Source organism: Mustelus asterias, chromosome 25 (genome assembly GCF_964213995.1).
Source record: "Mustelus asterias chromosome 25, sMusAst1.hap1.1, whole genome shotgun sequence".
NCBI classification, from domain to species: Eukaryota; Metazoa; Chordata; class Chondrichthyes; order Carcharhiniformes; family Triakidae; genus Mustelus; species Mustelus asterias.
The window spans coordinates 25,124,178-25,146,873 of record NC_135825.1 but is presented as its reverse complement, the minus strand read 5'-3'; the positions used below and the strand labels follow the sequence as shown (position 1 = coordinate 25,146,873).

The following is a 22,696-nucleotide window of genomic DNA, read 5'->3' as shown; positions in this document are numbered from 1 at the left end:
ACAAAGATTATGCTTCAAACAAGTGAGCAGTGATAACTTACACAGAGCTGCAGTTAGACCTAATGTCAAATCTGAGAGAGAGCAAATTGCTGCATATGCATTGAATCATGACGACTGCACGGTCTGCCATGTGCAATGCGCAAACAGTCAGCCTGGCACTGAGGATTATCAACAGCCAAGCTGTTATACAGTCAAGTATGATGAGGTGCAAAAGTTGCTGGTTTTTCCCACATTAACTTACATTACAAACTACCACTGACTTCATTCAATGTCATTCACTGACGTAAAGGAGGTTGAATGTGACGTCGGTGGCCCACGCACCAGGCAAAGGACTGCCTCCCATTTATTTATACGTCACTTACCGGATTATCTGCTTGGTTAATGCCAAGGATGAAGATGAGCTCAGAGAAGAAGAGCGCCACTAGCATGTTTTTACTGATGCTGTGCTGGTTTGAGCGAAGAGTCCTCAGAAATAGGAGGATCAAGAAGGACAGCAGCAAAGCACCCAGTGAGACGGCCACAGTGGAGTACGTGACCAGCTTCAGAGGTAGAATTTCACCATTCTGGGAAAGGATTTCAGAAATAAGGTTTTAAGTATAGTGCAGTATTCCAATAGTTATGTACACCGTACTCGCTGCGACTGAAGTCCGACTAGTTATTTATGAAGTTAGATATTTGTAACACCTACCTGTAGGAAAATGTTATAATCTTGTTCATGCTCTTCACACACATCATACTGAATGGTACATGAGGTAATTGTTATTCCTTGCACCACAAAATGTGCTTTGAATTCGGCAATCAACTGCATCTGAAGATCCATGCAATGCTTCATATTTTTCATAGACTACCATAAAATCCTTACAGTGCAGAAGGAGGCCATTCAGCCCATCAATGTTCCACCAAATCTTACCCAGGCCCTATCCCCATTTATCCCGCAAACCACCGGACCCCCCCCCCCCCCCCCCCAACCTATATATCTTGGGACACTGAAGGTAAATTTAACATGGTCAATCAACCTAACCTGCACATCTTTGGACTGTGGGAGGAAACTGGAGCACCCGGAGGAAACCCACGCAGACATGGGGAGAATGTGCCAACTCCACACAGACAGTGACCCAAGGCCGGAATTGAACCCGGGCCCCTGGCTCTGTGAGGCAGCAGTGTTGTGTCACCCACAATATATGTCCATGATTTGATTTCTCACGTGTGCCAAAACTTCGCTGAAGTTATGTGTATTCCAAGAGTGCTTTTTGAATGAAATATAAAACCAAGTCCCAATCTGCCCGCTCAGGTGACTATAATTCAACTTGTGGCATTATTCGAAGAAATCGGGCAACTTTTTTCACTCAGAGGGTGGTGTGTATCTGGAATGAGCTGCCAGAGGAGGTAGTAGAGATGGATACAATTACAACATTTAAAAGACATTATGGCCAGGTATATGGATGAAAAAGGTTTAGAGGGATATGGGTCAAATGCAGGCAAATGGGATTAGTTCAGTTTTGGAAACCTGGATGGCATGGACGAGTTAGGCTGTTTATGTGCCGTATATCGCTATGATTCTAAGTCGCAGAGTGGCACAGTGGTTAGCAATGCTGCCTCACAGTGCCAGGGACCCGGGTTCGATTCCCGGCTTGGGTCACTCTCGGTGTGGAGGCTGCACATTCTCCCCGTGTCTGCGTGGGTTTCCTCTGCGAGTTCTGGTTTCCTCCCACAGTCCAAACTGTGCTGGTTAGGTGCACTGGCCATGCTAAATTCTCCCTCAGTGTACGCGAACATACACGGAGTGTGGCATCCAGGGGATTTTCACAGTAATTTCATTGCAATGTTAATATAAGCCTATTTGTGACACTAATAAATAATCTTTTAAAAAAAACTTTGTCATGTATGAAATAAGCTGCCAGAGGAGGTGGTAGAGGCGGGTACAATTACAACATTTAAAAGACATTTGGACAGGTACATGGATGGGAAAGTTTTAGAGGGATATGGGCCAAATGCAGGCAAATGGGACTAGTTCCAATCTAGGAAACCTGGTTAGCATGGACAAGTTGGGCTGAAGGGCCTGTTTCCGTGCGGTATATCTCTATGACTCTAAGTCCAGAGCAGTTCTCCTGGTGTCCTGGCTAACAAAACAACCTCCCCTGGTCATTTATTGCATTGCTGTTTATGTGAGCTTGCAAAATGGAAGCCACATTTCCCTTCAGTGCAACAAAAGGGCTTCATTAGCTGTGAGGTTGTTCAGGGCGCTATGTAAATGTAAATTCTATCTTTCTTTCTTCGATCCTTCCTTCTCCTTAAATACATCTGGCTTTTAAAACTCAAGTTCAATGCCACTTAATTATTTCCTTATTAATCCGCTTTTACTATTTTTAACCTTCCGGGCCTCGGAGCGATTGACTTTGGCACTTTACTGCAGATTGTCAAGGCAACAAAACCCTGCCACACTAGAGCCACCATTTCAGAGTAAGTGGCTGAGGCGGCTGGTGTTGTACACACTCATCCAAATCAGAATCTCAATGACAGTTACGGGCACAATAGACTGACTATGGAGCCTGACTGGCAGAAAGGAAGGATCAGCCTCACAAAGCAACTCCCAACAAAAAGTACCAGGAGGGAGGGTATAACTAACTTTAATTTAAATGCTAATGTTATAGAAAGAAGCGTACGATCTTATGAGAAACGGAATGTTATATCAACAATAACACAATGGGATCTGTTACACTGCAAATGTGTTGCATACCTCAGACTGCTTACTGTTTGAACATGCTCAATATAGGAAAGGCCTGGCCTGACAATTAGAAAAAAAAAGTGATACTTTCACCAAAGAGACAGTGCTGTAATTTACCTCTCGTCTGGAAATGTCCATGAGAACAGCAAAACTTGTCATATGATTACACTGGCAGCTGATGTGGGTTTCGTTCCTGAAGACTAATTCACACCCTTTGGACGACCAGCCTCCTGTTCCACCAACGCTGCATCATAGAATGTGAAAAGTGGCATTTAAAAATAAATGATCAAACACAAGTATCACACAATGTACATCTAGATCAAGTACAAGGCAGCATTTGTAAAGCAATTTATAATTAGTCAGAGGTCTATATCAGATGTATTATGCTGCAGGTTTCCCACCAAGCCATACTGATTGGGGTGGCACAGTGACACACTGGTTAGCACTGCTGCCTCACAGCGCCAGGGACCTGATTTTGATTCCCAGCTTGGGTGGCTGTCTATGCGGAGTCTGTACTTTCTCCCCGTGTCTACCTGGGTTCCCTCCAGATGCTCTGATTTTTGTCCCACAGTCCAAAGATATGTAGGTTAGGTAGGTTGGCCATGCTAAATTGCGCCTTAGTGTCCCAAGATGTGTAGGTTAGACGCATTAGCCATGGGAAATGTGTGGGGTTAGGAGGATAGTGTGCAGTTGAGGACCTGGGTAAGATACTCTGTCAAAGAGTGGGTAAAGACTTGATGGTCCAAACAGCCTCTTCTGCACTGTATGAAATCTATGATTACTATGAATGCTTCTGGGGCTTTATCAGTAGGACACAGTGGACAGAGTACCCTTCGTTGTCCAGTACTTCCCCGGAGCGGAGAAGCTACGGCATCTCCTCCGGAGCCTTCAACATGTCATTGATGAAGACGAACATCTCGCCAAGGCCATCCCCACACCCCCACTTCTTGCCTTCAAACAACCGCACAACCTCAAACAGACCATTGTCCGCAGCAAACTACCCAGCCTTCAGGAGAACAGTGACCAAGACACCACACAACCCTGCCACAGCAACCTCTGCAAGACGTGCCGGATCATCGACACAGATGCCATCATCTCACGTGAGAACACCATCCACCAGGTACACGGTACATACTCTTGCAACTCGGCCAACGTTGTCTACCTGATACGCTGCAAGAAAGGATGTCCCGAGGCATGGTACATTGGGGAAACTATGCAGACGCTGCGACAACGGATGAATGAACACCGCTCGACAATCACCAGGCAAGACTGTTCTCTTCCTGTTGGGGAGCACTTCAGCGGTCACGGGCATTCGGCCTCTGATATTCGGGTAAGCGTTCTCCAAGGCGGCCTTCGCGACACACGACAGCGCAGAGTCGCGGAGCAGAAACTGATAGCCAGGTTCCGCACACACAAGGACGGCCTCAACCGGGATATTGGGTTTATGTCACACTATTTCACATAAATATTTCTGCTTTTTTCCTCCTGAGTCTTTATCATGCGATCCTAGAATCAGAATTTATGTCACACTATTTGTAACTCCCACAGTTGCGTGGACCTGCAGAGTTTCACTGGCTGTCTTGTCTGGAGACAATACACATCTTTTTAGCCTGTCTTGATGCTCTCTCCACTCCCATTGTTTTGTTTCTTAAAGACTGGATTAGTTGTAAGTATTCGCATTCCAACCATTATTCATGTAAATTGAGTCTGTGACTTATAAGTTCTGTTTGTGAACAGAATTCCCACTCACCTGAAGAAGGGGCTCAGAGCCTCGAAAGCTTGTGTGGCTTTTGCTACCAAATAAACCTGTTGGACTTTAACCTGGTGTTGTTAAACTTCTTACTTTATCAGTAGGGCCATAGAGTAAAAAGCAAAGAAGCTATGTTAAACCTAGATAAAAATACTGGTTTCATTTCAACTGTGGTATTGCATCCAATACAAGGCTTTGGGAAAGACGTAAAGGCATTAGTGACAGTGCAAAAATTATTCATGGGAATGTTTCCAGGGATGAGGAAGTTCAGTTCATAGATGGTTTGGAGAAGTTGGTACTGTTCTCCTTGGAGAAGAGCAATTTGCAAAGAGATCTGAGAATGACATTCAAAATCACGAGAAGTCTGCGCAGGGTAAATAGGGCTGAACTGTTCCCAATGGTGGAAGGACTGAGAACTAGAGGGCACGAATTTAAAATAAAGATGCAATGGTGAGATGAGGGAAAACTTCCTAACGCAGAGAGTGGCTATGATCTGGATTGCACGGTCTGAGAGTGTAGTGAAGGCAGGGTCAGTTAAGGCTTTCTAAATGGAATTGGGTCATTATCTGAAAAGGAAACATTAGCAGGACTACGGTGAACAGGCAGGGGAGTGGCACTAGATGAATTGTTCCTACAGAGAACCAAAACAGACATGATGGGCCATTCTACGATTCTATGAAATCAGGACACTCCTTGATTCAGTCCCTCACCTGTCCTGACATACCTGAATTGGGTTGTACACGCAACGTCTTAAACTTCCTGGACCCTGGCAGGAGTCAAGCGGCCAGACTTACAGCTATTAAGGGCCATTTCAGGTACCAAACACAAACACATAGTTCCTAAGCACACATATAAAAGAATGGTAACTTGGAAGAGTTACTGGGGTGAACAGAGCTACAAGTATCAACTACTGCTTTCAGGAAAGCGGGGGGAGTGAACAAAGGTTTAAACTGAAGGCTAAACAAATGTTAAGTGCTTTACAAATAAACTCAGGCTGGTGAATGCCTGTCAGCTTTCCACAGCAATATAAATTTAGAATTGACCATTCGGCAATGCTTTGGGATCAGGTTGCCTCTTTCTATTTCTCTTATGCGCATTCCAATACCAGTTCACATTCACAGAATGCAACATTCTAAGGGTTTAAAATCGCAAATTCCATCTTTGATCTGAAAGAAATTATGTTTTTTTTAATATCAAAGAGAGTCAGGAAAGATATATTTAATTAGACTGAAATGCCGCACTGTTTTCTTTGTGGTGCAAGATTGGAAATTAAAAGGTCACCTTGACACAAGATTTAAAAGGAAATCAATTTGCCTCTGGTGTCGAGAAAGATCCATCATCCTGACAAAAGACCAGGCTGACCACTAGCGTTCTTACCAGATCCCAGAACCTTTTTTCACCTACGTCATATATCCATCTATGCTATAGTGAGGGGGGGGGAGGCTTATCAGACATTATACAGCCCTTTCCCCAAGATACTCAGGTCATAGAAATGATAAGCGAGAGGTCTTACGGGATGGAATGGTTCCAGAAGACACAAATTGGCTTGGATCGCTCTTCGGTTTCAAAAAGCCTATACTGCACCCTGATTGGCTTTTCTAGTTGGTGCTGCAGTAACTCATCATCGTCGTGGACAGCAATGCTTACAATGGGGCTGTTTATGACAGGTCGCTTCGGAACCCTGAGAGAGAGAGATAAATCAGATACCTGCAATTCAGAAACTTAATGAACAAATTCATTATATTTCTACATTTGCTACTATACTTTTACTAATTTGTGGTTTGAGGGCTGGACAAGTATGCGACACATTTATGTTTTATTCCCCCCCCCCCCGCCCCCATTAGGGTTTACCTCAGACTTCTTTTGTCAGGGTCGTACTGCTCTGGTAAAAGCTCTCCCAGTGTCCAATAGATGATTATACTAGCGATGGCGTCCTGCTCGTTTGAACTAGACTGTCTCCGTTTTCTGTTCGGGGCTGCACTTTCGTCTTCAGACGAGGAGGCTGGGATCTTGAGGTTTTCTGGCAAAGAAACTGAATAAAAACAAGTTTACATTTCCTTAAAATGGCTGCTTCTGAAAGTCCAGTTTATATCCTGAGAATTCCAGACTGCCAGATTTGCCAATTTGCTTTGCTAATTGGTGCCAAAAGCCAATACTGGCACTCGATCAAACAGATTGTGTTGAAGACAATACCTCTTTTTTGTGGGTCAGAAAGTGGACGTGCGGTCTACTCCATTTAACGAACATCAGATAGGAGCATGTTGTATTTTGTGAGTGGGCTGCATTAATCTAGGTCTATCTCATTTCAATCTGTTGTCACTTTGAAGAGAACAGTTGCTTTATAATTTTCCTTTTAAACTGCAGTTCTCCCATTCAGATACAATGACTTAACACCAGTGTTGTCCGGCTACATGCGAGTCCAGATGTGGCTAATTGCATTACAGATTAATGCAATTAATGGGCAACACGGCGGCACAGTGGTTAGCACTGCTGCCTCACAGCGCCAGGGACCCGGGTTCAATTCCAGCCTTGGGTCACTGTCTGTGTGGACTTTACACGTTCTCTCTGTGTCTGCATGGATTTCTTCTGGGTGCTCCAGTTTCCTCCCACAGTCCAAAGATGTGTGGGTTAGGTTGATTGGCTATGCTAAATGAACCCTAGTGTCAGGGTCATTAGCAGGGTAAAATATCAGGGGTTATGGGAATAGGGCCTGGGTGGGATTGTGGTTGGTGCAGACTCGATGGGCGGAATGGCCTCCTTCTGCACTGAAGGGATTCTATTCTATGATTAGTAAAACAACGAACATCACTGTTTAGTGTGTGGGGCCGGATTTTGCCAAAGTTGATGAGGTCCCAACATTGACCGGAAATGTTTATCGACAACACGCACAGCCGGCTGGTGGGATTTCCCCCTTCGTTTTATGGGCAGCAACTCGTGAATTAACTGCCCCCAGAGTTACTGTCTTGCTTAGGAACAGCTGTCCTTCCGCAAGAATTGCTGGCCCAATCAGAGATTGCAGAGCATTTCAAAATGAAGCTGACAAAGAGGAAACCCGTCCTCGTGAATCACCGAGCTCGCAGGGACTGACACACATAACCGTGGTGCAAACCCACCCTAACCCACACAGCTCCTCCTCCTCCACCCCCAGGCTGCCACTGAGAGGCCATCTTCATTCAGCGGGCGACCTCCCCATGCTGGGGGAGGTCAATCCACAAACTGCTGAAGGCCTGGTCAAATGGCCCTTAATAGGATCTGACACAATCAAATTCCCACCCCCTTGTGGTGAGGGGAAGGGAGCTATCCACTCCTCCGCTTGTCGACAATAAAATTGTCGGCATGATGGCACAATGGTTAGCACTGCTGCCACACAGAATGAGAAACCCATGCTCGATTCCCAGCTTGGGTCACTGTCTGTGTGGAGGTTGCACGTTCTCCCCATGGGTTTCGTCTGGGTGCTACGGTTTCCTCCCACAGTCCAAGGACGTGCAGGTTAGGTGGATTGGCCACGCAAAATTGCCCCTTAGTGTCAGGGGGATTAGAAGGATAAATGGGGTTACAGGGATAGGGCCTGGGTGGGATTGTTGTCGGTACAGGCTTGATGGGCCAAATAACCTCCTTCTGCACTAAGGATTCTATGATTCTATGAATTCCCTGATGGTGGGGTATTTGGGAAGCTAAGCAACTATGACTCCCCATGACTTTGCTGCCCTGTCCCCCCTTGTTCCTGCCTCATGCAGACCAATAAAATTCTCTCCATGATATCAATGCTCATATCAACATGTGATATATAATATATATGCATATGTACTTTTAACAATTCTGCCCTTTTGTTGACAAATGCTAAAGCAAATAGACCGCGTGGGATTGGCTGCCCGTATCCCAAGACTGGAAATTCCTGTTCGAGCTCAATGGACCTTTAATGATCCACTAAATTTTCTGTCTTGCCCTCTACGATTCCCGTGGTGGGTGGGAAGGGAAAATTTTGGCCTATAAGTGTCTTAGATCATTGTGTGTGCTTCACCTGTTGATTATCTGCTAAAATAGTGTATAACCCAAATGAAAAAACGTGAGCTCAGCACAATGGAAATACCAGCAACATTTGTGTTGTGAGAGAAGCTATCACATGGTAAGCTGGGCCAATCAGAACAAGTGGTACAGGCCAATAGAAGAAAGCAAGCCCTATCAATAAGGAGCAAAGGCAAGGAGAAAGGGCAAGTGGCATCCAAGCACATGCTGCATGGGTCTGACATGTCATGTTGTGCGAGTCAACATTCTCAGTGGTCGTTCTGATGCAGTCAAAGTTCTGCTTTGAACTCCTGGTCAAAAGCTAAGAAGCTGCATTCAGATGTGCTGTCTGTGTCTGATTAATTCATGGCTGAATCCCAAACTCCGGTGAACAAGAAAGAATGCTAAGTTCCGCAGCTGTGTCCCAGCTGGTTGCACCCTCACCTCTGAGGCAGCAGATTTTGGGACAAATTCCACTCCAGGACTTCAGCATAAAATCAAGGCCGACACTCTATGGCAGTACTGCACTGAGGGAGTGCCTCATTGCAGATGTGCTGTCTTTTGAATGAGATTTTAATGAGGCTCCCATCTATTCTCTCAGTTGGACGTACTTAGACACTCAGGAGGGGAGTTAACCCCAGTGTCCTGGATATTTGTTCCTCAGTCAACATCAGTAAAACAGAGCACCTGATCATTATCGTGTTGCCATTCTGTGCACAAATCGGCAACCTTACTTCATACATTAAATCAGAGACTACACTTCAAAATGTTTAAGTTTAAAGTTTAAGTTTATTTATTAGTGTCACAAGTAGGCTTACATTAACACTGCAATTGAGTTACTGTGGAAAATCCCCTAGTCGCCACACTCTGGTGCCTGTTTGGATACACTGAGGGAGAATTTGGCATGGTCAATGCACCTAACCAGCACGCCTTTCAGACTGCGGGAGGAAACTGGAGCACCCGGAGGAAACCCATGCAGACATGGGAAGAATGTGCAAACTCCACACAGGCAGTCAACCAAGCCAGGAATCGAACCCGCGTCCCTGGTGCTCTGAGGCAGCAGTGCTAACCACTGTGCCACCATGCCGCCCAATGTGGCCAATGGTCAGCCAAATGTAGCTGAGAAGTACTTTGTTGTCATGAAAGGTGCTATATAAATGCAAGCCTTTCTTTCATCATTCTTCCAATGACACATGTACATATAGCATTTTTACCTATTGATGTATGGTGGGGTTTTGTTAGTTAAATCAATGCACGTTACAGTGTCATTACACCAATGGCTAGATAACAATATCTTGAGACAATGTTGGCCCACAACTTCCTCCGAGTGGCAACTAGCGGTGGACTGTCAGTCTGTAGCGAATTACCTTCGCTTGACATCCAAAACCCCTCTCGCCCAACTTTCCTGACTCAGGCCACGAGACTAAAACAGCGAAGCAGCTCGGAGGCTCCAGCAGTGACGTGCAAAAGAAGCAGAGTCAAGGAAGGCACGCCCCCTTTTTACAGCATTAGCTGCCGTAAAGCAGGTGAGTTTAAATGGACCTTTGAAAGGGAGGAGGTAAATTTCAAAGGAATGTGAATGAGGTGTGGAGGTTTTGACATCATGTGGTGGAGATGCTGGCGTTGGACTGGGGTAAACACAGTAAGAAGTTTAACAACACCACGTTAAAGTTAAAGACTTTAACCTGGTGTTGTTAAACTTCTTACCGGTTTTGACATCGGCAGAGCATGGGGGAGGGGAGTGCCAGGTTGGGGAGGTTGTTGGGTCAGGTGGTTGGACTGGACATTGGTGTGGGTTGGGTTTGGACATGGAGGGTGCATGGCTGTCGGTTTGGGTCCAGACGTGGAGGACGCTGGTCAGGTCATGCAGAGGGGTGGGGTGGTTGTGGGTGTTTGGTCGGGTCGGGGGGCGATATTGGGTTTGTGACCAGACATGGGGTGGTGGGGCTGTCAGGTTGAGCCATGCTGGGGGTGGGGTGGAGTCAGACCGAGGTGGGGGCTAGTATTCGCCCAGGTCCAGACAAAGGAGGGGTGGGGGGGGAGGTCGGGTCAAGGTGGGGGCTAGTATTTTATCAGGTTCAGACATGGCAGGGTGGAGGTGGGGGTGGGGGGGGGGGGGTGGGAGGGGTGTAGTGCTGGGTTGGGTTGAGGTGGGTGGAGGGAGGGGGGGAACAGTGTTCAGTCATATCAGAAATGGGAGGGACATCATTCGGACCAGGGGTATGAGGGAACGGGGTCAAGCCCAGTTGGGTCGGAATGGGGAGGGGGGGGGATGCTTGTTTGGAGGGGGATGTGAGGGTCATCTGGGGTTTCGGGGGTGGGAGTGGTGTGGGGAGAACACTGGGAGGTCAGCATTGTGAGGGGGGGTGCTCCATGAGAGGCTCGGTCCGGGTCTTTAAAATAGTTACTCTGAAGTTAGAACTGCTTTTTTCCCTTCTAATTCTTTCAGTGTAACTGTGAGGTAACTGTAACTGTGAGCTACAAGGTCTGGCAGAACCACCTGAAGTTAGTGATTTAAATCATCTTGTTGAATGGTTCCCAGCCCAGCGCAATTGTCCAGGGGAAATTGGTCCTTTTGGACAATTTCTAGGTCAATCTTTACATGGGAGCTTCCTAGAAGGATTCCCCAACGCATTATTGGGGTACCTCCCAAATCCAAAGCTGGGAAGTCAGGCAGTTATGGCCCACAGTGTAGGGCCCTTTGGTCCAGCAATTTGTGTCGTTAATCATTCATTAATGGCTTCGTAAGTGTTACGTATGCTTCAAAATATGGCTCATTAATGCAAAAATAATCAATGTTATCTTATTTCAGTAGCATATTCAATACATAGAACATAGAACATAGAACATTACAGCGCAGAACAGGCCCTTCGGCCCACGATGTTGCACCGACCAGTTAAAAAAAAAAACTGTGACCCTCCAACCTAAACCAATTTCTTTTCGTCCATGAACCTATCTACGGATCTCTTAAACGCCCCCAAACTAGGCGCATTTACTACTGATGCTGGCAGGGCATTCCAATCCCTCACCACCCTCTGGGTAAAGAACCTACCCCTGACATCGGTTCTATAACTACCCCCCCTCAATTTAAAGCCATGCCCCCTCGTGCTGGATTTCTCCATCAGAGGAAAAAGGCTATCACTATCCACCCTATCTAAACCTCTAATCATCTTATATGTTTCAATAAGATCCCCTCTTAGCCGCCGCCTTTCCAGCGAAAACAATCCCAAATCCCTCAGCCTCTCCTCATAGGATCTCCCCTCCATACCAGGCAACATCCTGGTAAACCTCCTCTGCACCCTCTCCAAAGCCTCCACATCCTTCCTGTAATGTGGGGACCAGAACTGCACACAGTACTCCAAGTGCGGCCGCACCAGAGTTGTGTACAGTTGCAACATAACGCTACGACTCCTAAATTCAATCCCCCTACCAATAAACGCCAAGACACCATATGCCTTCTTAACAACCTTATCTACTTGATTCCCAACTTTCAGGGATCTATGCACACATACACCTAGATCCCTCTGCTCCTCCACACTATTCAAAGTCCTCCCGTTAGCCCTATACTCAACACATCTGTTATTCCTACCAAAGTGAATTACCTCACACTTCTCCGCATTAAACTCCATCCGCCACCTCTCGGCCCAACTTTGCAACCTGTCTAAGTCTTCCTGCAAACTACGACACCCTTCCTCACTGTCTACCACACCACCGACTTTGGTGTCATCAGCAAATTTGCTAATCCACCCAACTATACCCTCATCCAGATCATTTTACAGCATTTTCTTGGTGATATTTTGTTACTTGATGCATAATGTTTTGCCTTATTTATTATTAACGGGCATGTGGACAAAACACAATGTGTTGGCAGAGGTAGTGCCGAAAGTCATTCAAAAAGCAATCAAAATCCCCAGGAAATAAAGCACATAAAGGTACGTGAAAATCAACGCAAACTACCAAAAGTCTGGCAATCTAGATCAAATACACATATGCTTTAATTATTATTATCGAATCCCTACAGTGCAGAAGGAGGCCATTTGGCCCATTGAGTCTGCACTGATAACAATCCCACTTGGGCCCTATCCCTGTAACCCCACACATTTACCCCACCAATCCCTCTAACCTACGCATCCCGCGACACTAAAGGGCAATTTCGCATGGCCAATCCACCTAACCCGCACATCTTTGGACTGTGGGAGGAAACTGGAGCACCCGGAGGAAACTCACGCAGACACGAGAAGATGTTTTAATTATTGTAATAAACAATTGGGCACTCTTGGAATGATGTTCTTTTATTATAATGCAACTAACTATCAGCCTGCAAATATTAATTTTAATTAATTAATTATTAATATTAATAACAAAAGAATGTCATTAGCAGATGAATTCTAACGTGTGGAAACAGAGCTACCATTGGTAAACAGTGGTGAAGCATGAGAGCCCCCAAAAAACACACTCCCATCAAATTTATCCAAAGCTAGACAGGTGCAAATAGGATCAATGTTTTCCTAGAGAAAAAAAATATCATCATAAGCACTTTTTATGTCCTCCTCAGGGCACTCAAAGTACTCTGTAGCCTATTAATTACATTTGAGATATAATCAATGACATTACGTAGACCTTCAGACCATCGATCGTAAAGGCAGAAGTATACCCAAAGAGTCTGCTCCGCCATTCAATAAGATATAACAAGTAAATCATGTTTGCCTATTTTATATAGGCAAATCTCATTTGCCTATTTTAGCAGGAGTACAGTGAGAATTCTTTGATAGTTTGTTTGAAGCACAGTAAATCATTTTATTGATGGAGCTAATGCTTAGAACATTACCAACTAATATAGTTGCCCTTCTCTGTGTGGAGCAGGAGATGGCGGGGGAGGTGGCATCAGAATCACAGTACTGTGTTTCACAAATTATTACATTTTCGATTATTTTACTTCTTAAAAGGAAGTGTTCTTACCTTTAATTTCTGCCGGTGTGAAGATTGATTCTGGAAGGATTGCGATCGTCTCCAAGTCTTCAGGTTTCTCTCCTCGGATAATGTCATACCGTGGAAGTTTCACTCCAGAGAAGTTCATTTTGTGAAGGCGATCTACTGAAATAACTGGGCAGGAGGAAGAAATGACTTCAGTTAGTCTTTGGTGACTAGATAATATCTGCCCCAAATGGAAAATCTGATAATAAAGAGCTGGGAGCTCTAGAGCCTTATACTAGCACTTTCGGTTACATTTTAACACCATTAACACCCCTATTATCTTATGTCCATGACATTTTTGTCTATCTCTCGTTAGCTCTGACCTATCCCTGACCTTCTATTCAGCCCCACTTCCTCCACCCCATTCTCTGACAATATAATTTGTCACATTTCTATCCTTCTTCAGGTCTGTTGAAGAGTCATACGGACTTGAAACATTAGTTCTATTTCTGTCCCCACGGATGCTGCCAGACCTGCTGCGCTTATCCAGCATTTTCTGTTTTTATTTTAGATTTTAGTTTGGGCTGCTTGGCTTAAACTGGACAGCAATGCCTGAATAGGATTGGCTTATCAACATGTTTATGCCAACTGGCTGCCTGATATTGGTGCCAGCCCAGACCCTCGGAGCTGCGTGGGGTGGGGGTGGGGCAGGGTACAACAGTTTTCTGCCTGTAGCTCACTGAGTTTTGGTTATAAGGCCGAGAATCCCATCATGTAGTTGGCCAGAACACTCTGCAGTCAGCCACCCAATAATTATGACCCAGCCCATTATCTTTATTCTTACCATTAGCACCTATTTTCAACTCTGTATTCCCAGAGCAGAAGCACATCATGATCCCCCATGCCAACACTATAGTTAAGAAAGCCCACCAACACCTCTACTTTCTCAGAAGACGAAGGAAATTTGGCATGTCAGCTTCGACTCTCGCCAACTTTTACAGATGTGGTTGTATCACAGCTTGGTATGGCTCCTGCTCTGCCCAAAACCGCAAGAAACTACAAAAGGTCGTGAATGTAGCCTAATCCATCATGCAAACCAGACTCCCATCCATTGACTCTGTCTACACTTTCTGCTGCCTCAGAAAAGCAGCCAGCATAATTAAGGACCCCAGACATAGTCTCTTCCACCTTCTTCCATCGGGAAAAAGATACAAAAGTCTGAGGCCACGTACCAACCAACTCAAGAACAGCTTCTTCCCTGCTGCCAACGGACTTTGGAATGCACCAACCTTGCATCAAGTTGATCTTCCTTGACACCCTAGCTATGACTGTAACACTATATTCTGTTAATATTTGTGAGCAGGGTAAGAGTTCAACTCAGAACCAAAGTCCTCCATTTCTATGAAGTAGCTAGAGGTGGATTTATACTGCAATTTAGTGCTGGTTTCAATTCTCACAGACATGCAGTGATAAGAGATTATTTCTTAGTTCTGTGTCTGCAGGCAATGCATTCAGAGAACTACGTTTATAACGTTGTAATCCTTTATTGACAAATAATTCCTCCGAGACTGATACCCCTTCAGAATAAAATCTTAAATCACTTTACCCCAACGCTAAAATTGTAGTATGATTGAGTCTTAAATTCCTAAAACACTATCATCTGGATGAGACTCTAATTTGAATCTTACTTGTGATAATTGTAGCCACTGAAGTTAAGTACATATAATATACATACAGGTGAAGGGCATTGATTGGATAGTTACTTCAGTACAACAGAGACATGTACTAACAAAGGACGTGAACTAAACAAGGAGATATAACGCCTGCAACGATTTACTCTGAGTAAATCTATACCACATAAAGATTGACTCTGCTTTTTCACCGACTAGTGATCAAGAGTATAACAACTTGCACATTGCAAAAACTGTAGTGTTCCTTAATTTCAAATAATTCTCAAATAATTAACTAGAAATGTGTGCATTCAAACAAAATAAACTATAAGCATGTTGTTACGTTATGGCATCTAGTCCCTATTTCGGACAAATGTCCAAGATTTCTGCCTACGTGTAAAGTTTCAGTCCATGTTTCTATTAATTGTCCTTTATCTTAGGTGAAAACTTGGTGGAAACTGGAAAGCCTCAGACTCAAAAGTTCGGAAACACAATTAACATAATCTCAATTCTGGATGAGGGAAGTGATGCTTCCTTTAAATTTGAAATGAAAATACTGTCTAAAACTGGCTTGGTGCTCAAACTTAAATGTCTAGAAAGAAAATCCTGATTTTAACTACGAACAATGTTTGAATTCAAGAGCTGTGTTATTTCATAAAAACCAAGAACTTCTGAAATTTAGTATTTAAAGCGTTAAATATACTATAATGCTGAGGAGCCCTTATCAGGAGAATGGTGCTGTTGATATTACCAACAATAAAGCAGATGAAAAGATGCACAATCTGATCAAGTTTGGAAATCACTCAACGTATTTTTTTAAACTAATATATTCTAGAGTCGTGACATATTACAGGCTCAAGCCCGCCCATGCTCCAGCTTCCGCACTGCTCACCGATATTGGGTGTGACGATGGTGAAGGGGCTGAGGTAGGTTTTTCTCATGTTTTGTGCCAGTGCATTTGCATAATCCTCATAGTGTCTTAGCAGGTGTGCAGTCCCTCCATCTGTTTGCTGGATCATGTCCCAGTGCTTTTTGTTACTTATGTCAAGAATAGCACTTCCAACTTTAATAAGGTTCTGAAAATGTAACAAAACAAAAGAAGCTGTTGATTAATTAGTTCATTAAGTTCGGAAGAGCAAGAGGTCTTTGAATCCGTCCAAAGAGCAGATCCGATCAACAATTGTGGGCTGCATCCACCTTAGTGAATCAGTTGATGGGAGTTATAGGTAATCAATCAAAACTCAGCACAGGGTGATTCCCTCTCCATGCTGAAAGACCTTCCTCCAATTACCAAACTGAAATGAATTAAATATTCTCTTAAGATCTTAGTTGGTATAGTTGAGCTTGAGGTGCAGCGGAACAGTTTGTTATTATGCTACAGAGCAATGAGACACTGAGGGGAGAACTTAACCATCCTACCCGCCATGGGAATCATAGTGGGCGGGACATGAACCATGCAAAGGTCCGCTGACCTTGGTAGGGATTTCCGGTCTTGGGGTGAGCGCGGCCGGAAAATCCGCCCTGAGTCTGGGAAATCCCATGGAATTGTTTCAGTTTCTCCCAGTGTTACTTTGCCAGGCACGTGGTGGAACCTCCATTTAGGCATGTAAATTGATTGCTCTGAAGGTCCTCCCAGGTTCTGATAGCTGAGGTCTTCATTGGTCCTGCTGTCAGAAGGTGCCCACTGGTCCTCCTATCCAAAGGACCCCACTGGTCCTCCTGTCTAAAGGTCCCCACTGGTCCTTCTATCTAAAGATCCCCACTGGTCCTTCTGTCTAAAGGTCTCCACTGATCCTTCTGTCTAAAGGTCCCCACTGGTCTTTCTGTCTAAAGGTCCCCACTGGTCCTGCTATTTAAAGGTGTCCCTATCACAGCTGGGAAGGACATAAATAAAATCTTGCTCAAATAATTATATAAAGCAGGGGAGTAACAAACTAAACTGGTGAAAGGTCAGCGTAGTAAAAACATCAGGAAGAATCATGCAAAGAGTGATTAACATTCAGAATGGTCTCCTTGGTAGGACAGTGTATGGAAAAACTCTAGATTTACTGAAGTTCCAGTTTGATGATTTGATGGGGACAGTGATTTTTTTTTGCTTCATCGCTTTATTATTAAATATAAGCAATACTTTCAAAATAGAGGTAAACAAAATTTCAGTATTCAAACCGTAAAAGCAGATGGACCATGTGTAGTCCATTTTATTTGACTCCTTAATGGGCTTAATCATCCACTTAATTGTTCACAGGCGCACTTCAGACTCCTGAGCGTTCCCGCCAAGCGAAATATCGCATAAGCGCGCAACGCTTTTGGGATGCATGCCCAATGTCTTCTCTCACGATTTCATACACAGTTGGGCTGGGACGTACCCACTCAAACCACGTAAAATTTTGGCCTATGGAGAAGATGGGTGCTGAATTCATTGTAATACCTCCCTCAAAACACCTAACAAAAATGGCCAAGTGTCTGCAGGTGCCACAAAGTTATGATGCTTGTCCCTAATTTAGATAGAAATTGTGGCCTTAATGAGCTCCATCACCCAGTACAGTCTTTAAGGCTCTGATTACTTGGGACGCTCACACTATTAGATCTCCCAGTGCATCAGACATTGAGTAGGCCTCAACACGTGATATGAGAAGTGACACCACGTGATGTGGTTCAAGGTTCTGCGTTAGGAATCGCTAATTATCCTAAACACCTTTACCTCTGTGAACTGCACATCCTGGGTTGCAGCCAAGTCAAATCCTCGCTGCGTGTTCTCAAATTCTAAGATTTTTGAGGTCACGTGATATGCTATCTTTACGTCGCTGCCAAAATATTCGCCCGTGTGCTGAGTGGCATTCCGCAACATGAGGGCAATTTTCTTGGATTTTCCCAAATCCAGCAAAGTTTCATTTCGTTTCAATTTGTCAGCCTGCACAAAAAGACATATCCTGAGAAAATGACAACAGCTCTCAACTATCATGAAGTGATACACGTTTATGTTACTGAAATCCAGGGAACAGTTTTGTTTTTGGTGAACGGGAGGTTCAAAATGAAATCTTTCCAAAGTCACTAGTGATGTGATTGTCACTCAGGATTGCACTGTGACTGCTGGACGAAAGAAAGAGGGAGGTAAAAGGAAACGAGAAGCATTCAGCAGTTGCAGGTGAGTCCAAAATATTGAATTGTGCTCTCCTCATTCAGAAACAAAATTAAGCATAAAAAAGGAAGAGGGATACATTAAAGCATTTTACTTCTAGGAAATGAATATTGAATATAAATATTCAATTTATTATGAATATAATGTTTCTAATCAGATCACCGTAACATCTCATGTTTTCATTTTCCTTCTCACATTCAACAGGGACAAAGCATTAATTATGGATGGTTGTATATTAGATTGAGTCTTACGATCTTAATTAATTGTGTAACATAATCGGATCACCAGTTATGAGTTTAAAATTGCCCCTCATTTTAAACCTCACAGAAGACAATGGTAGCACAGTGGTTAGCACTGCTGCTTCACAGCTCCAGGGTCCTGGGTTCGATTCCCGGCTCGGGTCACTGTCTGTGTGGAGTTTGCACATTCTCCTCGTGTCTGCGTGGGTTTCCTCCAGGTGCTCCGGTTTCCTCCCACAGTCCAAAGATGTGCGGGTTAGGTTGATTGGCCAGGTTAAAAATTGCCCCTTACAGTCCTGAGATGCATAGGTTGGAGGGATTAGCGGGTAAATATGTGAGGGTAGGGCCTGGGTGGGATTGTGTCGGTTGAGACTCGATGGGCCGAATGGCCTCCTTCTCCACTGTAGGGATTCTATGATTACCTGGAAAATTATGACTGCAGACAGTATGTGAGCATGAAATTAGGCTGATATCTATATTTAAGGTTTTTCCTATAGATGCAACAATAATTTCAGGAGGTCCTCTGCTGCTTCATGAGAAGGTGAAAATTCTGCAGAGTATTACTTCAAGAAAGGACCATATAACATACATGGATCATGAAAATTGCTCAAAAATTACGTCCATTGGAAGGATCTGGAAAACCTCAGCAATCTTGCTCATTTCAACCCTTTAAATCAATTTCACCTAGTGAAACTTACAAAGGTTTTCAGTTCGGCAAAGGTATTGGTGGTACAATTAAAGAGGTCAGGAGGTAGCCAGCCCCTGTGTTCATCACAGTGTCGGATTCCTGTTCCTGTGGAAACAAAAAGATACAGTATCTCAGTGTCTGCCAATTTCAGTCGTTGGCCCAGGGATAAGTGTATATCAGGTGCCACCAAAACCACTGTGTGCAAAAGCTCAAGCACCTAACCGATTGAGAAAAATTAATCACTACAGTGACATTTCCCCAGTGATTCATCTTTAATGTGAGACGGATCATAGGTTTTCTTCTCAATTTCATACAGGATATTTTTCTTTCTTTATATCTTTAAACAGCCAGCTAAAGGAAATAGAAAACAAAGCCTAGAAGCTCAGCACTTCCCAGCAGTTTAAATGAAAGCCATTCCTCACCTTTGGTTGCATTCGAGACACATTATAAAGTTATGGTCAAAAACTGAGTCACATTAAACCGTTCCAGATGACTAACAGGGACATTCTTTGAAAACTTATGAAACTGTAATAATAACATTACCCATTGACCCTTTGGGACAAGGCACTGCGGCAGGGAGTCCAAACTTGGTTCTAGGCCACCAGATCTCTGCCTCCATGGCTCGTGGGCAACTGTCGTAAATCACTGAAGGGAAAATGAACAGATGAAAAACACGGTTTATCGTTAAAGCTGTAGGAAAACTAAAAATAAATTACTTCTCCGTCACATCAATTAGTTATTCCCATAAGCACAGCTGGACATAGGCTGGTATTAACCCACATCAATGTTTCTGCACACAAGTCAAACATACTCACCCAATGCACCATTGAGATTCATCAAATTGCATGAAGTGGGGCAATTATGCAATAGATACCCACTAAAAACACCAGGAAAGTTGTGGGGCTTGTCCGTTCAGTCCAAGTAAATTTTTTATGGATGTGGTACATCTTAATTATTTCCAAAAGACCTCTCTGACCCTGAAAATAATTCTACATGTGTTGAGCTGCACTCTTTCATCTTTTAATTATTAGAGGAAATTTTTAAGAAAATAAGAAAGAATTAAGATTTTTCTCTTTGTCTTCTTTTTAAATCTCTTTCCCTTTTAGTCCATTCTTTCTCTTTATTTTGCTTCTGTACATGATTTGGCATTGAATTAACTTCTACTAACCTACACTTTGGACGGGATTTTCCAGCCGCGCTTGCCCTAAAACTGGAAAATCCTGCCCTAGGTCAACGGATCTTAGCATGGTTCCCCCCTTCACCCACGACGATTCCTGTGGCGGGTGGGAGGGAAAATCCCCCCTCTTCCTGTCTGTGGTGTCCATTAAAAATTCTTCAATTTTGATTGGCTCGGAGACACAAGGCTGCTTGTCCCACACATCGCTTCACGGATCTCTGTCGAGGGCGCTGTGCTGAAATATCTTCCAAATCACCACAAGTTTTAGATCAAAGAGAAAGAGAGGCACCATCTGTTTGTTGCTGACTGTAAAATTGAGACCAGCACCTCATCGGATCCAATTCATTAAACAATAAAAGTTAATACAGTACTTTTCTGTTTTAATTTCATAAAGCTAGAAGTAAGTACTGAAGTCCTGTTACAAAGTATCATAACACAAAGCACACAAGCTAATGAAGTGAAGAACTATCCTTGTCAGAATTATATATGAGGCAAATGTGGGATACCTTTCATGTTTTGTAATATAAGGTCGTAATTCATTATGTCAAGGGAAATATCAAAATGCAGACCGTACTGTATTCTGGAGCTATATTTTCACCAACACTGAATACTAACTAAGATTAACAGTTGCCCACTTCAAACCTCATTTTTAATATAATTTTTTTTAAAATCACACTTCAGTCTGTACCAGGCCAAGATCCAATTTAAGAAGTTCTATAACACCAGGTTAAAGTCCAACTAGTTTATTTGTAATCACGAGCTTTCAGAGCCTCACTCCTTCATCAGGTGAGTGGCGAGGAGGAGCAGTGCTCCGAAAGCTCGTGATTCCAAATAAACCTGTTGGACTTTAACCTGGTGTTGTGGGACTTTTTACTGTCCCCACTCCAGTCCAACACTGGCATCACCACATGATGGCTACCACCAAGATCCAATTTCACATAAACTCACCTTCGCAACCATTGGTGAAGACTTCTGCAAAAGGATTGTCACAGCGGTCGCACTGGCGCCCAATCACCCCAGGTTTACATTGGCACTGTCCTGTCTCCATATCACACGAGCGAGCAAGTGAACCAATTGAGTAACAGTCACATGGGTAGCAGGCATTGCTTCCTGGTGGCCAGTAATGGTTTTCCTAAATATAATACAGATTATTGCTTTATAACTGTGTAGCCAGCACTGCAAAGCTGAGATATATTTACTTAGAATCATAGAATCCCTTCAGAGTAGAAGGAGGCCATTCGGCCCATCAAGCCTCACCCAGGCCCTATTCCCATAATCCCACATGTTTACCCCACTAATCCCTCTGATACTAAGGGATAATTTAGCACAGCCGATCCACCTAACCTACACACCTTTGGACTGTGGGAGGAAAGCGGGACACCCAGAAGAAACCCACACAGACAAGGAGAACGTGCAAACTCCACACAGTCACCCAAGGCCAGAATTGAACCTGGGTCCCTGGCGCTGTGAGGCAGCAGTGCTAACCACTGTGCCACCAGGCTTCCTGTATTTCCTGTATACGGAAATACTTCCTGTATTTCCCCTTTTCTATCTTTCATTCACTGTGGGTGATGGCTGGTAACCAGTGTCCAAGCTACCATTAATACCACTCCTGAGTGGTCTCTGAGAGACATGCAAAGGTGTCCGATGATGAGTTGTTGAGCAAACGTTCTTGTATTTGGGAAAGGTTCTCATCTTCCAGACAGGAAGATGTCATATGGGAAATAATGAGTGTCAAGCCACATTCTATCACTCAGTGAAACTGTGGGTTATTCATAGGGTGCGTTTCAGCTATCAACGTCCTGAGCTCTAAATTTCTTCCCTAAATCACTCAACTTCACTGCTTCTTCATTCTCATTTAAAATGCTGGGGATGCCAGTAATGGCTGTTTCAGTGGGGGTGCTGGCATTCATTGTGTGAGTGGGGAGTTGGGGGGAAGGAGTCTGATGTTCACAGGGAAGTGGGTGTTACCGGCACCGACTGTGTGGGTGGGGAGGAAGGGGTCCGATATTTGGGGGCGGGGGAGTATGGTGTGGTGTGCCAACACTGATTGTGTGGTTGGGGTGGAAGGGGTTCGATGTTCAGGGGTGAGGGAGGGTGGAGGGAAGGGAGTGGTAGTGCCAGCATTGACTGTTATGGCAGCTGGAGAAATTCCAGCTCTGATCAAGGGGGTGGGGGAGCCCCTGAGGCCTCTGTGGTGTGCTTGGGGTGGGTGATTGTTTGGTCTGATTGGGGCACCCTTTAAACATGGTCTTAGTGCAGCCAGGCTTTGCCAGATTGTTGAGGTCCTGCACCCCCGACTTGAAGGTGTGAAACACACCCAGCTGTTTTTTTGTGGCTGTGTGTGGTAAGATCTGGAGAGAAAACCAACCTGTTTCTTGAGGGAAAC

General features: G+C 44.2%; 1 protein-coding gene across 5 annotated transcripts in view; it reads right to left on the bottom strand.

The window, feature by feature from the left end:
• The window catches only part of celsr2 (cadherin, EGF LAG seven-pass G-type receptor 2), a 325,531-nt gene that overhangs the window by 26,889 nt on the left and 275,946 nt on the right, over positions 1–22,696 (bottom strand). For all 5 annotated transcript variants that reach the window (XM_078242273.1, XM_078242276.1, XM_078242272.1 and 2 more), the window contains 10 exons: positions 21,256–21,439; positions 19,674–19,775; positions 19,141–19,235; positions 17,766–17,975; positions 15,957–16,140; positions 13,440–13,583; positions 6,327–6,507; positions 5,989–6,156; positions 2,843–2,969; positions 363–563 (listed from right to left, as the gene is read on the bottom strand). In XM_078242273.1, coding sequence (XP_078098399.1) covers positions 363–563; positions 2,843–2,969; positions 5,989–6,156; positions 6,327–6,507; positions 13,440–13,583; positions 15,957–16,140; positions 17,766–17,975; positions 19,141–19,235; positions 19,674–19,775; positions 21,256–21,439 — 1,596 coding nt within the window. The remainder of the gene's footprint in view (positions 1–362; positions 564–2,842; positions 2,970–5,988; positions 6,157–6,326; positions 6,508–13,439; positions 13,584–15,956; positions 16,141–17,765; positions 17,976–19,140; positions 19,236–19,673; positions 19,776–21,255; positions 21,440–22,696) is intronic.